This window comes from Podarcis vaucheri (assembly GCF_965113315.1).
Source record: "Podarcis vaucheri genome assembly, chromosome: 12".
NCBI lineage: Eukaryota > Metazoa > Chordata > Lepidosauria > Squamata > Lacertidae > Podarcis > Podarcis vaucheri.
Window position 1 is genome coordinate 19,497,289 of NC_138750.1, and position 22,904 is coordinate 19,520,192.

Consider the following 22,904-nt stretch of genomic DNA (forward strand, 5'->3'; position numbering starts at 1 on the left):
TGGGCAGCAAGAACCCACTTATTCTTGAAGAAACAGGAATAAATGGTAATGTCCTCCCCCCCCCCCGAGGGCTGAACCATTGACCTGTGTTACAAGGGAGCACTCTGGAGTACCGGCTTTCCTTTTCCGGTGCGTTTTCTCAGGGAAATCTCTCATGAAGCATCCTGAAAATATCCCATGGTGCACTAACTCTTCCTGAGGCAACCCTTCCTACAGATCACATTGCAAGACTTGTTTTGCTATATATTGTATTCTTTCTTTAGGGCTACAAAAAGTGTTAGATCAGGCTTCTTGACTGGAAGCTTCAAGGTTGTATTTCTGGTGCATCCTATGCAAAGAAAAATGTGGGTGATTTCTAAGCAAGCAGAGCAAAAAAAGTATGCTTGACAGAAACAAGTCATTAACACTTCCAGGCATGCATGACGTCATCTGTTTTCTAGGTATTCTCCACCAACTATAGTGCAGCCCACAATAGTGTTTCGTACGCTGCTTGTTGTTCTTGCTCTATGGATTATTTTCCCCCCCTTTCTTGTCCAAGATACATTCCTGCTGTTGATACATTTTATTCTTATTGAATTTTTTTTACTAATTACATTCTGTTTCTCCAAGGAGTGCACATAAGGTTCTGCCACCCTTGTCTATCCTCACAACAACTATGAGGTAGGTTAGATAGGAGGGTTGGCCCAAGTTCACCCAGTGTGCGTCATGGCTAAACTTGGATTTACATCTGGCTCTTCCTGGTCTAAGTCAGACATTCTACTACATTGGCTCAAGTGATTTTTCTAATGTATTCTGCTGCTGTTTAAAGCAGTTAGCCAGTCTTCACCGTGAATTGTTGTGTTACGTTGGTATCTTTGTAAGCCACCTTGCTCAGGTAAAACAGGAAAGGTGTCAAGTGCAGGTTTAATTTATAACCATTGTGTTCTTCGTTCAGTATTAATTTGCTCAGGCACTGCATTTTTGTCCATTTCTAAGTTTAATATAAGGTTTGGAAGCCTGGATTATTCAGTCTTGGAAGCAAGACCACCTGTTGACACTGCTGTGAACCCAATGCCAATTTGGCCCGTGATATCCTGCTTGGCAGGGGGTTGGACTCGATGGCCCTTGTGGTCTCTTCCAACTCTATGATTCTATGATTTTTGGGATGATGCACAATAAGATGATTTGGGTGAGATGTGGGAGCTAGGATTCATCTTGACTTCTCTACTGAACCAGTACTTTAAACTCTGGAATAGTCATCAGTTCCTTGGCCATTCCCTAAATATGTCGTATGGATTCAGAGCTGCTTTGGCAGCCATACTCAGAAGTCTCATGTTCCTCACCTTAGTAGAGCCTCAAGTTAGCTATATGCTGCGTCTTTGTGCTAAAAGCAGGGAGGCACTTATTTGCAGGATATCCCTGACACCTTTACTGGAATACTGCAAGCAGGGCTGTAGCTAGGGGGTGGTAGGCCCCCGCCAGAGGCGCAGGCATTTGGGGCCCCCAAAATCTGCTAAAAAACAAGTCTATAAATATAAATATTGATTGCTGCCTCATAAGAAATGGTTTAAAATAGAGGATGAATTGAATTGGAGGGTGGGGGTGGAGGAGAGGCAGACAGAAGAACTAATTTGTCTGTGGCGGGGGGGGGGCAATCTGGACGGTTCTGCCAGGGGTGCAAGATCACCTAGCTACAGGTCTGACCGCAAGGCTCTCAGAGACTACCGATTCCACGTATTCTCCAGGTTCAACGGCTGTTGAATTCCCCCTTTACTTTTCTCTACCTTGTTTTGTTTTTCTCCCTTAACCAGCTTTTTCTCGCCATGTCCTATTATCTCGCTTGCATGTTCTGTTTCGCTTAGGCACCTGAGCAACTGCTTCTTTTTAAGTATTTTTTAATATAAAAGATGGAGATAACGATGATAAATTAAACCCTTGCTTTGAGGGAAAATGGGGTTGTTTTTGCTTACAGCTTGTGTAGCCCGAGTCTGCCAAGAGCATAATTACTTTGATGTCATGCATGATAAACTGCTGTGCATGCAGTATTAATGATGGTTTTCCGTGAGCCTGTAGCACTAATGGCCAGTCTTCTGCACCCTTGCTCTGGCCTCTGATCATGCAAAAGCAAGTCACCAACAGACAGCATATCACATGAACCATCTCTGCTTACCTAGAGCCTTTTTGAAAGGCGTACTTCTATTCATGCATTGTCCTGTTTTTTCCTCACTAATAGTGCTAGCAACTTAACAGCATAAATTACTTGACTGATCTTTAACTAAACATTACAGAATCCCCACCCCAAACTGCCCACCTTGTTATCCTGAAACAGCAATGAGATGCTGTCAGGCTGTGAAATGAAAGCACTGGGTTAAAGGCTTACTTCCTAGTAAGCAAGCATAGGATTTTGCTGCAAGCCCCACTGACTTGCTCTCAGCTAAACAATTTTAGATTATCTTGTGGAAAGGTTCAAACCCTTTTGCAGATTTGTTTATTCAAATGTTTCCACTCCACTGTTTCCTGTAGATTTGCAAAGTGGATAAAAACATTAAAAGCACAGTGAAACAAAATAAAAAACACAATTTCACATAAACACACCAGAGACCGGGAGAATAACCTGCAATGATAATGTTAAGACCATCTAGGACTCAAAAGTGCTCTGGAAGGGAATTTTCCTAAATTGGTACCTAAAGGTCATGAAGTTAATCCTCACTGAGGGGCATTCTATTAGCTTGCTGCTACCATAGAAAGAAGATACTGTCCAATGTACTGCAGTCAGACAACAGGGGAATACAAAACAACAAACCACCAGCAATAGAATCCCTATAAACCGAAATAGCATGTTGAACACTGAAATAATGAAACAAGAAAACTTGCTGCTTCTTTTTTTACATAGCTGCCGTAAGAATTCCCTATGAACTGCTGTTTGCAACACAAAATAAGATTTGATTGTATTTAACTGGGGTCTTCCAGCCAAAAGAGCTGATCTTCCCAGAGACCAAAGTTAACTATGAATAATGCCAAGCAACATACTATCAAAACTGAAAACTAGTTGGTTTTGTCTAACAGGTATGGATATGGAAGCGAGTGGTGTTTTTGATGTATAAAATTTATTTAAAATTATTTTGTCATGAATAAAAATACGTAAAAACAGAAGAAACACTAGGACACAAAGGAAACTCTGTTTCACTTCTGAAGACATATTCACAGTAAGCCAGTAAAAACATAAATTATCAAATGCCTTTTCTCGCACTGGAAGCCAAAAGCCAGGAAAGGCAGAGGTAAGCAATAGACTTTGCATGTATAACTTAATATAAAGCAGCTGCTGGTCCATGATAAAAATGTAGCATTTTCCAGCTGCAGATGAAAGGAAACACAGTACTTTCCCCACCTTCAACCTTTATATGCAGGTTCCCAGTTCAGATCACTCAGGTAGCTTGAGTGATAACAACATGAAGAGAGGGGAGCTAGCTCCTACCAAATCGTGGCACAGAATAATCATTTTTACATTTACACCCCACTTTTCCTTCAAGGAACTCAAAGTAGGATACAAGGTTCTCCATCACCATCCGCATTTTATCCTCACGACAATCCTGTGAGATCGGTTAGGCTGAGGGAAAACATCTGGTCACCCAGGTAACTTCATGGCTAAGAATTTCAATCCTGGTTTCCCCTTGTTTGCAGAAAGCAAGAAAAAACAGATTCCCTAATACAAGAATCTTGGTATTAAGACAATGCAGTATAGAGGCTGCTGGTACTAACAATCTGGACAAATGAATACGAGGAGTGTAAGACCAGAGCCCTCTGGTGGTCAACTCACTTAGTAAGAGGTCTCAGGAGTCATTACAAAAGGAAGTCCTCAAGAAGATCACCAGAACAAAATTCCATCTTACATACATTTGCTGTCTGTTAGCCTGTGAAATCCTCAGTTTGGTGTGTGCATCACAAGTGCCAAAAGTTTCACACAGCAGCATCTGAAAAAGAAACAGAGAGAGAATGACTAGAATAAACTTGTCAAGCAAATTACAGACACAATTTATATAGCTGCTCCAAAACATGAATTTTCTAGGCAAGCTCACAAAACAATTTCATCCGATGAAAGAGGAGAGAGCTTTGTAAGTGTTTGGGACATGAAGATGTAATGTCACATACTTAAGAGGGCAAGGAGTGACTTGGAACCACCCAATATCCATTCTGTCTGCATTGATGCCTCTGCAGCGAGACCCCATCTCTCAGTGTAGATGTGATATCATCCTACATACATAAAAATGTAAGGCTGTCATCACACTGCAGTTTGCGTGATTTTCGGCAGGCAACTATGCCAATTCCAGTGTGGCAACAGAAGAGCAGGCAGGCAGATGAGTGAGGAAGCAATGCAGGTGGCGAGAGGCCCAGTCAAGCTGTTTAAACAGAAGGTGGGAGATGCTTCAGAGCAGCTGGCCAAACCATACTCTGAAATGCTTCTCCCCTCCTTTAAAAGCGGGCAGGTGTTTGGGTGACCTACAAGAAAAGGGGCAGGTTTGGGTGAGCTGTGAGGAAATAGGTGAAGGGGTACATTGGTAAACGGAGTTGATGCATAGATAGTATTGGTGTGGGGGAGAAAGAGGTGAGCAAAGGGATTGGCAGGTAGGATTGGCACATGGAGTGAGCAGGTGTAGGAGCTTCTAGTAAATATTTTAAAATGCCGAACTACTGCATTTTTTGCTCTATAAGACGCACCAGACCATAAGACACACCTAGTTTTTGGAGGAAGAAAACAAGAAAAAAAATATTCTGAATCCCAGAAGCCAGAACAGCAAGAGGGATCTGGCTTCTGGGATAGCCTCTTGCTGTTCTGGCTTCTGGGATAGCCGCACGAAGCCTCGTCAGGGCAGCGGGATGAAGGCTCTCCCTGCCCTCAAGAGGCTTTGCACGGCAAAGCCAGGACAGCAAGAGGGATCACTGCGCAGCGATCCCTCTTGCTGTCCTGGCTTATGGGATAGCCGCACATAGCCTCTTCCGGGCAGCAAGATAAAGGCTCCCCCAAGAGCAGCCCTTCTCCCTCCTTGGGGAAAAGCCCCCAAGAGCCGCACACACACACTCCACAGGGGTCTTTAAAGGGAACACTGCGCAGAGCCTCCCGCCTGCATTCGCTCCATAAGACACACACATTTCCCCTTACTTTTTAGGAGGGAAAGTGCGTCTTATAGAGCGAAAAATACGGTATATGCAAACAGTACCAAACCAGAAGATTTTTGTCTTAATTTTTAAAAAATATAGACATGAACAGGGAGAAATTAATACAGAATGAGAGTGCAAATGTTCAGGCATGAGTAAAAATTTTTTTGAATGTAAGCAAATGTTTTCAAATGTTTTTATCCTTGATAAAGGTCACCAGCTAAATTATAGTTAACTGCGAGTATTTATTTAAAATATTTTATTCCATCTGCTCAAAGCTTCTAATGAGCAGGTACACCTTTTTTTTAATCCACTCCTTTATATAATGAGTCATTTATTGAAGGGATGGCATGAATAATATCAGAGATGTCTGCACATGAGATGGAATTTTATAGGTACCAAGCTTATGCTTAGCAGGCCAAGAATATCTTACAATGAAGGGAGCCAATGGAGGAAGCTCTAGTGGTGTCAGTCTGCAGTATAATTTACGTAAATGTGAGCTGGCTTGGGTCAAACATATTGCTGAGTTCTTTGTTGAACCTTGCAGCTACAACAGGAATGGAGTATTTAGGTCTCTCCGGCTTTGTAACGCAGTTTACAATCTATGTTGCAAGAGTCAGAGAACACAAGTGAACAAGGCTGTTTCTTATGTCCGAGACAATCCATGATGCCACTGAGAGGTTGGGGGAGGACAATGTCTTGGGTAGAATCACTTTATCTTTCTTGTCTAAGAGGCTCTTGCTTGTCATCCTCACCTACGCTCAGACAGTTCTGCCAATGGACCACCAATTGGTCATTCCATGTAAATAATGCAAGTTAGCTATGGTTGGTGCAATTTAATTGACTAGATACTTACCTGTTGACTGAGTGACACAAGAGACTTTGTAGGATAGCCATATACTTAAGAGACACAGAAATGAAGCTAAGAAGCCAAATACCTGTTAAAAACAAAACAAAAAGAACCGTGTGATAACTAAACCTTCTAGTATAGAGAATCCAATATACCCTACACCCACATTTAAGATTTATCCACTAAGGATTCTGTTCACCTGCATGCATCCAACTGACAGATCCTATCCAGGAAATAATAAAAAAATGGACGCGGGTGGTGCTGTGGGTTAAACCACAGAGCCTAGGGCTTGCTGATCAGAAGGTCAGCAGTTTGAATCCCTGAGACGGGATGAGCTCCGGTTGCTCAGTCCCTGCTCCTGCCCACCTAGCAGTTAGAAAGCACGTCAAAGTGCAAGTAGATAAATATGTACCACTCTGGCGGGAAGGTAAACAGCTGGCCACATGACCTGGAAGCTGTACGCCGGCTCCCTCGGCCAATAAAGTGAGATGAGCACCACAACCCCAGAGTTGTCCATGACTGGACTTAAGTGTCAGGGGTCTCTTTACTCCGTTACCTTTATTCAGGATAAATTAGGCTTCTAGTTTAAAGTGCTGTTTCATGAACTCTGTTGGACTAACATACTTGATGTTGCCAGCTTATTATGCAGCCAAAAGAGTGGCCATTAGCAGCTACAACCCAGAAACTCTGAAATCTGCATGACCCCAATGGCCACATGATGTAGCCATATAAGTGTGGAATCTGGCTGCAGAGGCAGAGTTTTAGAGAACCTAATTATAATTTAAAGTGGGCAAAGCTTACACAGCCCTTGTTATTGCAGGGAAATGTCTAGTACAGTGGTACCTTGGTTGTCAAACTTAATCCATTCTGGGAGTCCATTTGACTCCCGGAACCATTCAAAAACCAAGGCGCAGCTTCGGATTAAGGAAGCCGCATCGGACGTTCAGCTTCCAAAAAACGTTTGCAGACTGGAACACTCACTTCCGGGAGCCAAGCCAAGTACCTCAGAAGGCAAACCCCTTGCAAGTCGAACGTTTTGGCTCCGAATGCAGCAAACCCAGAAGTGAGTGTTCTGGTTGCGAACATTCTTTGGAACCTGGCTTCCTGCAGCCAATCAGAAGCCTCGCCTTGGTTTCCAAACATTTTGGAAGTTGAACGGACTTCTGGAATGGATTTCGTTCGACTTCCGAGGTACCACCGTATGTATACAAGGTTTTCTCAAAGGCCCTCCAACATTCAACCCAACCAGGATACAGAGCACAAACAAGGGACAAATCCTGACTTGTGGTATAGACTGCAGCTCTACTTTACATGGAGCTCTACCTTACATGCATACAAAGAGTAATTATGCAGAAAAAACGTGGAATCTGCACTAAAATCAGACCCCAGCAGTAACAATGTAAAAGCAATTCCTTGTCGATTGGGGGGAAAAGTAGCCTCACCGCTCCAGCTGTAAGACTTGCTGACCCAGAGCTTCTGGCCACCACCACCACCGATCCAATGAGAAGAAGGGTGGTACCTATTAGGTAATGGAGAAACTCCTGAAAAGAAACAAGCACAGAACAATTTTGAAGACAACCCAATAAAAGGAGCATTTCAATGTGGCACAACACTGCCAGCCAATGAGATTCTTTTGCTTTAAATCACCTGTGAAAAAGGAAACATGGGACTGCCGTCTCTGGCCCAAATCACATTTCCTGGAGGAAAGACAAGGTTCTGCTGAAACAGATAAGGTTTCTATCCCTTGTTCTTTTGCACTCCCGAGATTGCACAATAGGTAACCGTAAGAGAGATGCTGTAGTCTTGCTGGTGGGTGTTACTGATGAGGAGAGCGTAACTCCCAAACAGAAAGGCAAAGCCCTATTGATCTCTGACGGTTCTGCTTGCTTCCCTTCCTCACTTTTAGTGTGCATCTGTGGCCAAATTGTCGTTCTCTCTTTAGGCTTTGGAATACACGGGGATCCTTTTTTGCTCCTTAAATCATAGTGTGAGTACGGCATGATTTGCTGCCTGTTTATATTTGCAACTTTGCTTTCCGAAGCAGCATTCATATCCGCTATCACTTTCATTTCAAGAAATGAACCAACTTTTCTTTATTCCTCTGGTGTGAGCTTCTTGGGGCATAAGGTTAAGGATAAATAAATTCACAACAGATGCATGTTCTGATTCTCAGCTTAATACTGGGGCAGTGCATACGAAGACACCTGCACGTGGATTCAATGCCACTTTGAGCTCCTGCGAGGAAAAGTGGCATATAAAACTATAATAATACATACACCTGATTTTAAAGCCTTTAGCAGAGATGCTGCAACTACATTTCCAAACTAGGGATAAAGGTAAAGGGACCCCTGACCATTAGGTCCAGTCGTGACCGACTCTGGGGTTGCGCGCTCATCTCGCTCTATAGGCCGAAGGAGCCGGCGTTTGTCCTAACTAAGCCACTTCTGGCGAACCAGAGCAGCACACGGAAACACCGTTTACCTTCCCGCTGGAGCAGTACCTATTTATCTACTTGCACATGACGTGCTTTCGAACTGCTAGGCTGGCAGGAGCAGGGACCGAGCAACGGGAGCTCACCCTGTCGCGGGGATTCAAACTGCCGACCTTCTGATTGGCAAGCTCTAGGCTCTGTGGTTTAACCCACAGCGCCACTAAAAAGCAGATTATAGAACCGCACGTCTTAAGGCTACTGCGGAAAGTTAGCATATCACAGAGGTGGGTCTAGTCTCCACACACCCATGCTACTTTTTGATCCGCAAAGAGGAAGCATTTCAAAACTGATAAGCATTTCTAAAGTGGTACTGTGATGGTCCCAGGAGGTTTGAACTACGTGGTATTTCTGAAACTGGGACTTTACAGTACAATAGGAAAGTGATAATGTCACCAATACACCTCTCTCTGTCTTTCCCAGAAAGACCCGAACTGCATGAAATGTTGTTTTTATTCTCTTGGGTACTAATTACACAGAGTTTGCTCTGCTACTTTGCACTCCTTTGCCCCTCCATGGGCTATGAAGATTCTGGAGCAAATTTTCCAATTGTCTGACCTTCCCCGTGGGAGAGGGCCTGCAGCAGTTGACTCTTGTCCCTGAATAGCAAGTCAGAGAGACAGAGCAGACTCATCTCTCCAGTGTATGCTGAATGCAGCGATAGCAGCAGAGAAGGTAAAGGTAAAGGGACTCCTGAACATTAGGTCCAGTTGTGACCAACACTGGGGTTGCGGCGCTCATCTCGCTTTATTGGCCGAGGGAGCCGGCGTACAGCTTCCTGGTCATGGGGCCATCATGACTAAGCCGCTTCTGGCGAACCAGAGCAGTGCATGGAAATGCCATTTACCTTCCTGCCAGAGTGGTACCTATTTATCTACTTGCACTTTGACGTGCTTTTGAACTGCTAGGTTGGCAGGAGCAGGGACTGAGCAACGGGAGCTCACCCCGTCGCGGGGATTCGAACCGCTGACCTTCTGATCGGCAATTCCAAGGCTCTGTGGTTTAACCCACAGCACCATCTGCGTCCCAGCAGCTGGGTCAAATCAGGAGTGGGGAAATGCCATCGTCATGCATGTACTACAGTATAGTCTTCGACCATCTGCAGTAACTGAAACATCGTGGCAGCTCAGCCAACACACATGCATCCCCTCTAACTTGCTTGTTGCAAATGCAGATTGCAGAGCCCATCACATTTTAGGACAGCTAGGAGTCACAGGAATCCTGCCATTTCAAAAGGGCCTGAAAGTGTGCTGGGGGAAACCTGAGGTTCCTCTTTATGTTCTGATAATGTAAATTTTCTTACTGTGAAAACTGATGGCTGGGAGCTGATCACTTAAGATTTAATTCTCTTTACGTTTGGACTTTGCTTAGATCTCACTGTCACATTTTATGGCTTTTTGGTCCCACTGTCTTACTAACGTTTTCTTTCGGGGGTGGGGAGCTTTTGTTTGTCTTTACAAGTGCCACGGGCCAATTTATTAAAAGCAACTTGTCCCGTACCCCCCGGAAATTAAAAACAAAAGCGATTTCTATGAGCAGGAACTTACTGCAAGTGGCCAGTTGATGCAAGTCAGCATTCGGTAAATTCTGAAGATATAGACGACATAGAAAATGAAGATCATAACTAAGTCAAACATGGAGATAATTTTGAAGTAGGTATATGTACTGTGACCGGCCACCGGTGAAGCAATGATGCAAATAAATCCGATCAGGAGCAATAGCTGAAAGGCAAGAGACAAAAGAGGGTGAATGAATAGGAAAGCAAAGCAAACAAACTCCCAACTCGCAGTAAAATGCTCAAAATGAAAAAAAAAGAAAAAACACTTTTTGAAGAGTCAGAAGAAAACAATTCCAACTAAAGTAACGATAATAAAACTTAAAAGTTTAGATTACAAAAATATATTGGGGGAGGGAATACACTGGGGTACAATCCGAAACAAACTTACAGCATGCAACTCAGTTTGAAGTCAGTGGAACTTTGGTGTAAATGTTTGTTGGGTTCAAGCTGCCAAGAGGGCAGGTTTCTAAAGACGGCAACAGTTACAGTGGTACCTCGGGTTACATACGCTTCAGGTTACAGACTCCGCTAATCCAGAAACAGTACCTCAGGTTAAGAACTTTGCTTCAGGATGAGAACAGAAATCGTGCTCCGGTGGCACGGCAGCAGTGGGAGGCCCCATTTGCTAAAGTGGTGCTTCAGGTTAAGAACGGACCTCTGGAATGAATTAAGTACTTAACCCGAGGTACCACTGTACTACTGTTTTGCTAAGTGGGGCTTAGGTCATCAGCAAACAGAGATCCAGAACACAATGGCTGTATGCTAACACTGTGTCTCATTCTAGACTAAAAGAGGAAAACCTCGCATTTAAGAATAATTTACAGTTGATTTAAATATGAAAACACCACATTTAGTCCTGTATCCTCTCTCCACAAGAGCCAACTAGATTGCCTGTAAGAAGCCTGCAATGTGGACCAGAACTCAATAGCACCTTCCCCTCCTCTTGTGCTACCCAGAAATTATATCCAAAAACCCACAACCTCCAGTACTTAAGGAAGTACAGCGGTAGCTCGGGTTACATACGTTTCAGGTTACATACACTTCAGGTTACAGACTCCACTAATCCAGAAATAGTACCTCAGGTTAAGAACTTTGCTTCAGGATGAGAACAGAAATCGTGCTCCGGCAGCGCGGCGGCCCCATTAGCTAAAGTGGTGCCAAAGAACAGTTTCAGGTTAAGAATGGACCTCCGCAACGAATTAAGTACTTAACCCGAGGTACCACTGTACACATAAGATTCCTTAAGCTTCAAAATTCCAATATCCTCCACATTTAGAGACATCCAGCCATTTACACACTTCAGAGGCCGCCAATCTTTCTGGGCCTGTGAGTACATTTGCAAACCAGATAAACTGTGCTGGGCACCATGTACATAATCAGAACACAGATGCAACACACAAATACACTTATTCTTCCCCTGCCAGGCATTCCATTTAACAGCTGCAAAAGACTATGTCTTTCAAAAGTAATCTCAGAATGGCAGGTGGGGGAGGACAGGACCCCATAGGTGCTGGGGAAGGCATTTGGATTAGATACTGGGAAGGTTAGCAAGCTCCACAACCAATTAAGGTGCTTCTGATTAGCTGCATTCCGGCATTATACAACTCAACATTACATAGAATATGCAAACAGGGACGAGCATGCTACCTCTGCCCCCATCACTGTACAAGAGTTGGAAGGGAGAGTCAGTGGCCTAGCGTGGGGGGTGCAGGGGGGGCCTGCCGCACCGGGCGCAACATCTGGGGGGGGCGCGGAAGAGACTCGAGTGCTAAAATCCATGGGTTAGGGGGCGCAAATTACTTGCCTTGCCCCGGGTGCTGACAACCCACGCTACGCCACTGGGCAGAGTGTCTGCAGCGAAGGCATTGTGCTCCTATAGATTCCCCACAAGATGCAGAATATTGGAAGAACTCCAGGCTCTACACTGCCATGGGAAGTTTCCATTAAGCACCAGAGGTCCCTCACTGCAGATGGTTGTCCTTCAACTCGTGCAAGGTGATAGGGACAGGTGGAACAGAAGTGGCACTTTCCTCCCCATCCACATATTCTACTTACTCATCCATATAATGCCCGAATTGAACTGCTCTTTCAAACCAATTCAGCAACCCCTCATGGAGATAAACGATTCCACTGCACAGATGGAGATTTCAGAACCTTCGCTTCCATGAAGGGTAGCTCTTCATGCAAAAAAGGAAACCCCAGAAAAAGCGGCTATCTTCATTGTAAAGGTAAAGGTAAACCATTAGTTCAAGTGGTGGACGACTCTGGGGTTGCAGCGCTCATCTAATTTTATTAGCCGAGGGAGCCAGTGTACAGCTTCCGGGTCATGTGGCCAGCATGACTAAGCTGCTTCTCGCAAACCAGAGCAGCACACGGAAACGCCGTTTACCTTACCACCGGAGCAGTACCTATTTATCTACTTGCACTGGCATGCTTTTGAACTGCTAGGTTGGCAGGCGCTGGGACCAAGCAATGGGAGCTCACCTCATCGCGGGGATTCAAACTGCCGACCTTCTCATCAGCAAGCCCTAGGCTCTGTAGTTTAACCCACAGCGCCACCTGTGTCCCTTGTTTTCATTGAGGTGCATACAAAACCTTGATCTCCCAGAGCACACCAGTCTATCAGTTCTCAATCAATATGTATTTTTGAATTTATAATCTGTAAAAAAAAAATATTCCTTCTAGGATTATTATACCCCTCTCTCTGTTAGCGGGGGTAATGCAATCCCACTTGAGAAATCCTCAAAAAATAATAATGAAAGGGACAGGGAAGAGATCCTGGAAAACTCATGCACCTTCTCTAGTGAAAGATGGATTCCAGTGTGCAAGATAAGAGATTTGATACAATAAGCTGTAACTTGACAGTTACGCATTTGAGCAGATTACCCTTTCTAAATCTCAGGTGTCAGGGTTACCATGTGCAATACTTTCTCTAGCTTTTTTTTTCAAGGTTAGAGAAAGTAGTTGACAGTAAAACACCTCAATTCCCAGGGTCTTCTTTGAACAGGAAACACATTTTTTGTGCCTTCCTGTTTTGACTCAGCTGAATCTGCTATTACTAGTTCTTTACAATGCTACTCAAATCACAGCAAATCTTTCAATATTTATAGAGCCCTCCTTTTTTAAGAAACAAGCAAAGAAAAATGCCATACTGAATTGGTTTTACATTTTGAAACCTCTGAGGAAATTCAGCTGCAGCTGAAATAGAGAGCCCTCACATGGGGAAAAGATTACAGCAAAAATGTTTCTCTTTCTAGCAAGCCATGATTTTTAATGCAGCCTTTCCAGAGCTAGCTTCCAAGCTAAAAAAGATAAAGGGTTTAGCAATCTTGAGCTTTAATCCTGTCATGTCCTAAAGAAATCTTAAGTTGACATGTTTTCAATTCATATGCAGATGCAAAGCTTCCCCTTACTATTTTTTCTTCCGATCTAGAAGAGAACCATGCACAACAAACACAAAACAAAGGTAAAGGGCTGGATCCAAATGTGCCCTTTCACGAAGGAGGCTTGTTTCGGGGGGGGGACCCTAACAAGTGTAGCTGCCCTACCTGTGCCCCAAGGTACTTAATTTATCAAACAGTTACGGCAAGCTTGTGGGTCTCCGTCCTTTGTAGTTCTTCCAGGGCATCTAAGCGGCGCTATTAGAAGTGCGCGCGGAGGGAAGAAAGATGAAGAGCAGGCGAGAGGAGGAAAACGGGAAGGAAGGAAGGAAGGAGGCAGAAGGGAAAGCAGTAAGTGGAGGGAGGCAGGCAGGCAGGCAGCGGAGCCGTCGGAAAGGCTGAGCAGAGCAGAGCCGACCCCATGGCCGCGGAGGAAGTCGCTGGCGGAGCGCGAAAGACGACGGAAAGCAAACTTTTTTTGAGTCCGTGGTCTCTCCCGCCTTCGGAGGCGCAGATACAGCTCCTCGCCACGGACGCACGAGGGGGCCTAGGTACGCCTCTGCGTAAATACAGCAAGTCACAGTTGCTGGGCCGTCGACTCTGAAACAAGCAGCCAGCTCAGCTCCCCCCCCCCCCAACACCCAAACAGGGTTGACCAAAGGCGGCGTGGAGCGATAACCGCGCGAAGAGCCGCGCTTCTCCTTCGCGCGCTCGACGGCGCAATGTGGCGCCCGCTATTCTGGAGAGAAGCGCGCTGGCGGGAGCAACACGTGTAAGAAGCCCTCGGCCTCTCATTGGAGCGCCAGATTGAGGCCACGTCGTCCTCCCTTGAGGAGGGGAAAAAAATGCGCGCGGCAAAACAAGCTCCAAAACTTTGGAGAAGGAACCCGGACCCCCGGAATCCGTGGACCGCCCGCCTCGGCCCCCTTACCATCTGGGCCACTTTGAGCAAGGCGGAGCAAGAGCCCGCGTAGCCTCTGTCCAGTAGCCCGGAGTCCGGCCCCGAAGCCGAAGGCGCCGCCGAGGACGTCGACGCGCCCCCGCCGCTGCTGGCGTCGGTGCGGACCACCTGCAGCCCGCGAGACATCTTGGCGGGCGAGGAGACGGCGCGGCCGGCCCTTCCCTCGCGCGCTCTTCTTCCTCCTCCTCCTCAGCGCTGCTAGGACCGCTATGGGGCTCCGGAGGCGGGACAGGGCGGGGCGGGCTGGGTTGGCTGGCTGGCGGGCTGCAGCGCCTCTCTGCACAGCTGGACGAGCGAGGCTCTGGCGCCCCGGAGTCTCTTCCACCAGGCGGCCTGGTGGAAATCTGTGGCGCGCGTCCTGAAGAGGGAAGGTGGGGCTCAGCGGCGGCCGCCTCAGACAGAAGCCGTTTCCTAAAGGGACGGCGGGGGTGTCAAGCCAGAGCTTTAGCAGCCGGGACAGCGGGGCTCGGCTGCAGGGGACGAGGAGGGGACCCTCCACCCTCCTTAACAAGAACTCTTAAAACTTGAGTTTACACGGTGCGAGAGTTCACACGAGACTCCCGGGCCCGAGGCCTCTCTCGCGAACGCTTTTCTTTGCCTATCCCGTCTCAGGCGGCGGGGCCGGCTCTCCTTTTCCGTCACTGAGGTAAACGCTTTCTAGAAAACTTAAGACCACAATAAATATTTCAGTCGTCGAGATGTCATAAGACTGCTGGGCTGTTCATTTCTATAAACTTTAAAAACAATGACGGTGTCTTTCTCTTCCTCCACCCCACCCCCACCTAATATCCGGCAATTTGGAAAGTCGTCTTTTAGCTTTGCAACTTCCTTTCCGAAAGGTCTCTCAGGGTTCACTCTTCTGTTTAATAAAAGTAGGTGGTTAATTACACGGAGGTGCAAGTGATGGGCTTTCCATTCTATGCTACCAGCTTCCTCTACAAAGGTTAAGCTCTGGACTGTTGTTTTGTTTTAATTAGATCTTAATAGGCAGCAAATAAAACTCTAGATTGTGAACAAAACATGCTAACAGGAGGTTCTGGTGGGGAAAACCAAAAACGCTTCCCTATTTATCTCCTGCTGCTTGTGCAGAAACAGTGGCATAATAGTTGAGCATTTGAGTCAACTTCTCCTTTTATAAGGCACTATGGTGTTGTTGTTTTTTAAAAAAAGACTGCTCAATTGCTTCAATTTAAGTTTTTACTTATTATCGCCAACTTTCCCCAATAAGGAATATAATTGAGGTGAGTGATAATGTAGGCAACAATTTGGGAATGTCAACTTCCCTTTATTGCCTCTACAGGGGGAGAGCCATGTTAGTCTATTACTACAGCAAAATGAGCAGGGAGCCTTGCAGCACCTTACAAGACCAGTAAATTTTATTATGGCATAAGCTTTCATTGACGAATACCTACCACACAATTAATTTAAGGAGTTTGCTGTCACAGCCTACTTAGATGGGTTTAGCATGTCATTGGGAAACAGGCACTGGTACTCATAAAGAATCAGAATTGTAGAGTTGGAAGGGACCCCAAGGGCCATCTAGTCCAACCCCCTCCATTGCAGGAATCCCAACTAGATCGTACGTAACATGGAAAAGACTTAAGAGCCTCGGATAGAAGGTCACCGGGTTAATGGACTAGATGGAAGGGATAGAAAGGACTGACAAAACCCGAGACCAGGAAGAAGAGACGATGGATGAAGATTGGAAGTTTTAAAAATTCATTTAGAGAATTAGTGTAAAATTAACGAGTGTTAGAAAAATGCTGGAATGAAACTATTTGGCTTTAGTAGAAATACTATAAGGAATTATGTATAAATAAGTTTTAAGCTCTAGGGCTTTTTATGGTAAGATAAGGTTAAAATAAATCAAGGTAATTTAATGATAGAATATAGTGAAAGATGGAAAGGATTTGCTGAGATAATTAAGAATTAGAATACAAAAAAGGGAGGTGTGAGGAGGTCGATGAAACAAGTTAACGAAAGATAAAGATTTGGGAATATTGGATTTGTTTTTAAATTTTTTGTTTTTCCTTTTTTTGTTGTTGGTTTTGATGTATTGTGTGTTTTGTATTTTTCTTTTTTTCCTTTTTATTGACTTGTATTGCTTAATTCCTTGTTTTTCTGATTATATATATTTTTATTTTTTTATTTTCTTTTCCTTCTTTTCCTTTCCTTCTCTCTTTTTTATTCTCTGTAATTTTAAACTTTCAATAAATATCATTTAAAAAAAATTAAAAAAATAGATCATACGTAACAGATGACCATCCAACCTCTGCTCTAGCAAAGGAAGAGTCTACCACCTCTCTTGGGAGTCTGTTCCACTGTCCAACAGCTCTTTACAGTTGGAAAGTTCTTCCTGATACTTAGTTGGAATCTCCTTTTTTCTAGCTTGAATCTATTGGTTCTGGTCCTAGCTAGGAGAAAACAAGCTTGCTCCGCCCTCCATGTGGCAGCCCTTTAGATATTTGAAGATGGCTATCGTATCTCCTCTCAAGTCTCGTCTTTTCCAGGCTAAACATACCCAGTTCCCTCAATGGTTCCTCATAAGGCTTGGTTTCCAGACCTTTGGTGATCTTGGCCACCCTCTGACAACAATGGTAAGCAGCACCTCTCCAGGAATTCAGGCAGAGATCTTTGCAGCCATAGCTTTGTATGCCAGGAATGGAACTTCTATCCTTATTTTGCCCATACCCCATGGGCCAATTTTGACAGATTGGAACAAGAGTGCCCACCTGTCAAAGTTCAAAGGGGCTTGCTGAGATCAGCAGAAATTTCAGCTTCACCCCAAATACACAGGAAGAATGTGTAATACCTGTCCCTGCTACTGTGTGAATAAAGGACACTATGATGCATTTCTTCATGATGTACTTTGTCTAATTTCTGGGGTGCCTTTCATTGTGCAAGGATGAATTATATAAAAAGAGAGAGTGCACATGGTCTCCACAAAAACCTTACCTTCACAGTAACATTCCAAGGGACCACAACAAAGGTTCATTTATCTCTCATTCAGACGTATGGGGGGTGGGAGCATTATCATAACACAGCAAGCCCAGAGACCAGACTGAGAAAAGAGTTAACGTACACATGGACCATAAGACGTGCCTAGTTTTTAGAGGAGGAAAGGGGGAAAGCCCCATTTTGGGGGGATCAGCTCAAAGTTGTTGAGCTTATTTGCAAAGGGTTTTTTATGGGGTTCAACTCACAGTTCTGCAGCTTTAGTAAAGGAAAGGGAGCCGTTTCTAGTTTCCAGACAGATAATCTAATCAGCCAGTCACATGTCGCCTCCATCTGCAGAACATTAAAAAATGGAGGCCTGGGCAAGGGGGCGGGGCCAGAAAGGGAGCCAGCGATCGACCACACATTCACTCCATAAGACACACAGACATTCCCCCTTACTTTTTAGTAGGGAAAAAGTGCGTCTTATGGAGCAAAAAATACAGTGGCCTACTAGACCATTATACCATTTCCCCCCTTTAAATCAGGAGAGAAGTATTTTGGCTTCACAGTCCAGGTCCTTCTTACGTCCATCAATCACCTTCCTCCACCACCTGTCCAGAAGATGACTTGGTTCTCCTGTCCAGGAGTGATTTAAACCCCTGCTGAAATGGAGGAAGGGGTTTGCCTTTTCTTCCCCTGAAGGTGTCCTGCGTGGCACAGGGTATAGATTTTTCTTCAGGGTTTACTCCTGAAGCCTCTTTCTCATGGATGAGTATGCAGTGGTACCTCTGGATGCGAACGGGATCCGTTCTGGAGCCCCGTTCGCATCCTGAGTAGAATGCAACCCGCGACTGTGTGTGCACGGGGCACGATTCACCGCTTCTGCACATGATGTCATTTTGAGCATTTGCGCATGTGGCGAAACCCGGAAGTAACGGGTTTCGTTACTTCCGGGTCTCCACGGAGCGTAACCTGAAAATGCTCAACCTGAAGCATATTTAACCCAAGGTATATTTAACCCAAGGAGTTTCCGTGCGCTGCTCTGGTTCACCAGAAGCAGCTTAGTCATGCTGGCCACATGACCCGGAAGCTGTATGCCGGCTCCCTCAGCCAATAAAGCAAGATGAGCGCCGCAACCCCAGTCGGTCACTACTGGACCTAATGGTCAGGGGTCCCTTTACCTTTACAACTGTAACTGCAAGGCATCAGTTTTCCTTCTAGAAGGGCGACCACCTTCCCAGGTTGGCGAGCCCCATCTGCTCCTCCATTCCCTCTATAACACGTGTAGAAATCGCTGCCTTGACCATTGGATCTTCTATTGGCCTCATCCACTCAACCCACCAGAGCCTGTGCTACTGTAACAAATGACCAAACTTGGTCCAGTGTACATGCAGCTGCAAGAGGCCTTCCCTGATACCCCTACAGTCCATTGCACCTGCTGAAATTAGGCATGAAAGGTTTCTGCTGTAGTTAACGCAATACATTGTGGTGTATGCTTGGTTGTAGAGTGTGTGTGCGTTGCAGGGGATTCGACTAGATGACACTTGGGGTTGCTTCCAATACTACAATTCTATTGCAGATGACAGGATCTCTTGTTTGCAAGTGTGCCCAGAGACCCAAAAAGGATGGTGACCCCATGTCTCACAGAAAGAGAGAGAAGAAGGGGTGGCTCTGCCTTGTTTGGAGCTGGTTCTTGACAGATTGGTCCTGAAGAAATGAGACCTTTGACAGGAAGAAGACCTGCTTACCGAGTCAAAGATCAAGGTATAAATAATGCTCCTTGGGTTGACATTCCACAATTTTTGAAATAGTAAGTGAAATAAAGAACACTGCAACAATTTTTTAAAAAAACAAACTTTTGTTTTTATGTACATTGAAATGGTTCGGGGGGAATACAAATCAAATACTTTACAAAATGTGCAACGAAGGAGGAGAAGGTCATGGCACCACACAGGTTGGAAATGGTTTGCTTTTTATATATATATAAAATAGCTTGGTAATCGTAATACGCAGATTGAAAGATTTAAAAAAAAAAAAATCGAATCATCTCCAACATAGATTCTGCTGTAATATCATAGCACCGATATTGCTATTGGACAAATCCATAATCAAGGAAGAACTTGTTTGTCAGCAATCAAATGAAAAATAACTTATGTCTGAGATCAGAATGTACAAAATGTGAACTTCCAGAAGATGTTTTTCGGTTTCTTCCACACAGCCACCCAATATGAGCCAGTTACTTGGAAAGTAATTTCTTTAAGGCTGCAATCCTAGACACATTTCAGTTGAACTCAGTTGGACTTACTTCTGAGTAGACACATATAAAATTGAGCTGTGAATTTACAGTGTTCCCACTGCTTCTAACAATCTACCAGCAATGAAAGCTGATTGGCCTACCCATATTAATTTGAAAAAGGATCCACTCTACCGTCTTGTAGATTTCCCATTCTAGTCATATGTTTACACTGCAGCAGCTTCAGAATAGTACACTAACTTTGGCCTTTGGCACCATTAGATAGTTAACTCTTGTAAGCAATTGCCAGATTGTGTCTTGTTACAATAACCAGAGGCTGAATATTTTCTTCCAGGCCAATTTAGAAACATTAGTGCTCCAAGAAGAATCTCATTTAGATCTCTAAATCTTCAAGACTGTGTACAGTAGCCTTTAAGCAGGAAAGTTTTCCTAAACACAGAAAGTTAACATGTATAAAAATATTATAAATTATTCTAATAGATATCGCATCACCTATTCTAAAGCTGCAGTCCTATGTGTATCTGAGTCAATATATATAGAATCGGACTGTGACAGTTATATGTACAAAGTAAAAAAATAAAGGGAGGCACATTTCGCTACAACAGAATACATACACTGCCTTCTGAAACATATTAATTGATGTAAAATATTCACAATACTTCTTAATCAGGCAGAGGACACTATTGCTCCTTGCTAAAAATGAGACACACTCACGGAGGCATTGGTGTGGGGACAGGAAGATAGGGCTTTAGGCTGGTGCAGGAATTGGGCTCTGATCACACCCATGACTGGCCAGCCCAGGCTAAGATTCCAAGCTGGCTCAGTCCTATCCTTGGAACACCCTATTCAGAACTTTCTTCCAGACTGATGAGAAATCAGTGGGTGGAATACTTTCAATGTGCAGAAGAGCGAGGTCTGCGCTGGCAGAATAGCAGAAACACCACCCCACTGGCATCAGTCAGCAGGAGATGAGATGAACCGGCAGAGGCGAGGAGAGAAATGTCTTCCCTCCCTATAAATCCCCCCCAGTCCAGCGTAAGGGGTGGTGGTGGAGGTTTCCAATCTTAATCCCTTATATTTCCCATCAAATCTAACTAAGGCTTCTTTCTAATAATAATAATAATAATTGTATTATTTATATGCTATCCACCTGGCTGTCCTATCCACTCTGGGTGGCTCTCAACAATATATTAAAAGAACAACAAAACATCAACCGTTAAGAACTTCCCTGAACAGGGCTGCCTTCAGGCGTCTTCTAAAAGTCAAATATTTATTCATTTCAGGTAGGTAGCAATGTTTGTCTGATGCAGTAGAAATAGATAAAAAATTGTCCAGTAGCACCTTAGAGACCAACCGAGTTTGTTCTGGGTATAAGATTTCATGTGCATGCACATTTCTTCAAATACACTGAAACAGAAGGACTTCAGATACACTGAAACACTGGACTTCTGTTTCAGCGTATCTGAAGAAGTGTGCATGCACACAAAAGCTTATACAGTGGTACCTCGAGTTACATACGCTTCAGGTTACAGACTCCGCTAACCCAGAAATAGTACCTCGGGTTGAGAACTTTGCTTCAGGATGAGAACAGAAATCGTGCTCCAGTGGTGCGGCAGCAGCTGGAGGCGCCATTAGTGGTGCTTCAGGTTAAGAACAGTTTTAGGTTAAGAACGGACCTCCAGAATGAATTAAGTACTTAACACGAGGTACCACTGTACCCAGAACAAACTTAGTTGGTCTCTAAGGTGCTACTGGACAATTTTTTAGTTGTTCATTTGTTTGACATCTGATCGGAGGGCGTTCCACAGGACGAGCGCCACTACCGAGAAGGCCCTCTGACCGGTTCCCTGTAGCTTCATGTCTCACAGTGAGGGAAGCGGCCAAAGGCCCTTGGAGCCGGACCTCAGGCTGGACAATGGAGGTGGAAACACTCCTTCAGCTATACGGGGCTAAGGCCATTTAGGGCTTTATGCATACTTACTTGGAAGCAGGCACCATCAAACTCATTAGTCTGGTTCACACTAGAATAATAGAATTGTAGAGTTGGAAGAGATCCCGAGACTCAACACCTGTGATGCAGGAATCTCAGCTAGCTCATGGATGATAGAGAAGCAGTGGCGTAGCATGGGTTGTCAGCACCCGGGGCAAGGCAAGTAATTTGCGCCCCCTAACCCGTGGATTTGCGCCCCCTAACCCGTGGATTTGCGCCCCCTAACCCGTGGATTTGCACCCCCTAACCCTAACCCCCAGATGTTGCGCCCGGTGCGGCCGGCCCCCCCTGCACCCCCCACGCTACGCCACTGTAGAGAAGTCACCCAACCTCTGCTTCAAAACCTCCAAAGAAGGAGAGTCCTGAGGGAGTCTGTTCCACTGTCGAACAGCTCTTACTGTCAGAAAGTTATTCCTGATGTTTAGTCGGAATCTCCTTTCTTGTAACTTGAAGCCATGGGTTCGGGGCCTAGCCTCCAGAGCATGAGAAAACAAGCTTGCTACATCTTGCCTGTGACAGCCCTTTATATATTCGAAGATGGCTATCATAACTCCTCTCAGTACTTTACTAGGCTAAACATACCAAATTCCTTCAACTGTTCCTCATAAGGCTTGGTTTCCAGATCACAGACTCCCCTTGGCCTCACATGTTCTCATCTCTTCCTGCGTGGCCAGGATGACTTCAGAAACCTCTGCTTTAGTTTCCCCGTCAAACACAGCTTGTCACATTACACTTAAATTGGGGTTTGTAGTTTATATCAACTATGGTTAGTTTAAACAAGACAGCTTCATAAACCATGGTTTGAAGTTTGCTTGTTCTGAAACTGGCCAGAGTTACTGTTCTAGCGTAAACCCTAATCCAGATGCTACAAGCCTTGCTTAAAGAAAATTAAGTAAAACTTTCTGATGCCCTCCAACTCGCACAGGAGAAAGGGAGAGTGCATTGTACTGAATCCTGGTTCAGTATCAGATGCTAACATGATACCTGGTTGAGTTTAGGTATCATAGCCATACCGTGGGTTTGGCCATCGGGAACATGCTATGAGTTTCCATGCTTTTCTTCTCACCATCCCTTATGCTAATCCATAATCAGTTTCTTCATTTATGGTATCCTGCAATTTGGAAGTCACAGGAAACAATGGTTACCACAAATCAGGGAGTAAGAAGATGGAATTAGCTTGTATGAGGGAGAGACAGGAAAATCCACAGCATCCTCCTGACAGTCAACTATGGTTTGGCCATAATGTGAGCCATGAGCCATTGAAATTCTCTTGAGTAAAAATGCTTTGCCTGAGCATTAAGAAAAACCACTGCAGGAATTGATAATATAAAAACGATGCATTATACCCAAATG

At 44.7% G+C, this 22,904-nt stretch overlaps 1 protein-coding gene across 1 annotated transcript; it reads right to left on the reverse strand.

The window, feature by feature from the left end:
- Positions 1-3,067: 3,067 nt before the first annotated feature.
- On the reverse strand, positions 3,068-14,582 carry CMTM7 (CKLF like MARVEL transmembrane domain containing 7). The gene is made up of 5 exons (XM_082193580.1): positions 14,341-14,582; positions 10,019-10,192; positions 7,426-7,524; positions 5,990-6,071; positions 3,068-3,950 (listed from the first exon to the last, which is right to left on the reverse strand). The coding sequence occupies exons 1-5, from the start codon at positions 14,494-14,496 to the stop codon at positions 3,937-3,939; spliced, it is 525 nt and encodes a 174-aa protein (XP_082049706.1). The 5' UTR covers positions 14,497-14,582; the 3' UTR covers positions 3,068-3,936.
- Between the last annotated feature and the right edge of the window lie 8,322 nt (positions 14,583-22,904).

What these genes read in the sequence shown, in the direction of transcription:
- CMTM7 (XM_082193580.1), bottom strand. Translation starts at nt 14,496, where the DNA reads ATGTCTCGCGGGCTGCAGGTGGTCCGCACCGACGCCAGCAGCGGCGGG. An exon ending in GCATCAACTGGCCACTTGCA is followed by an intron (nt 7,525 to 10,018) that starts GTAAGTTCCTGC and finishes GTTTCTTTTCAG; the next exon opens with GAGTTTCTCCATTACCTAAT. An exon ending in CAAGTCTTACAGCTGGAGCG is followed by an intron (nt 6,072 to 7,425) that starts GTGAGGCTACTT and finishes TGTTTTTAACAG; the next exon opens with GTATTTGGCTTCTTAGCTTC.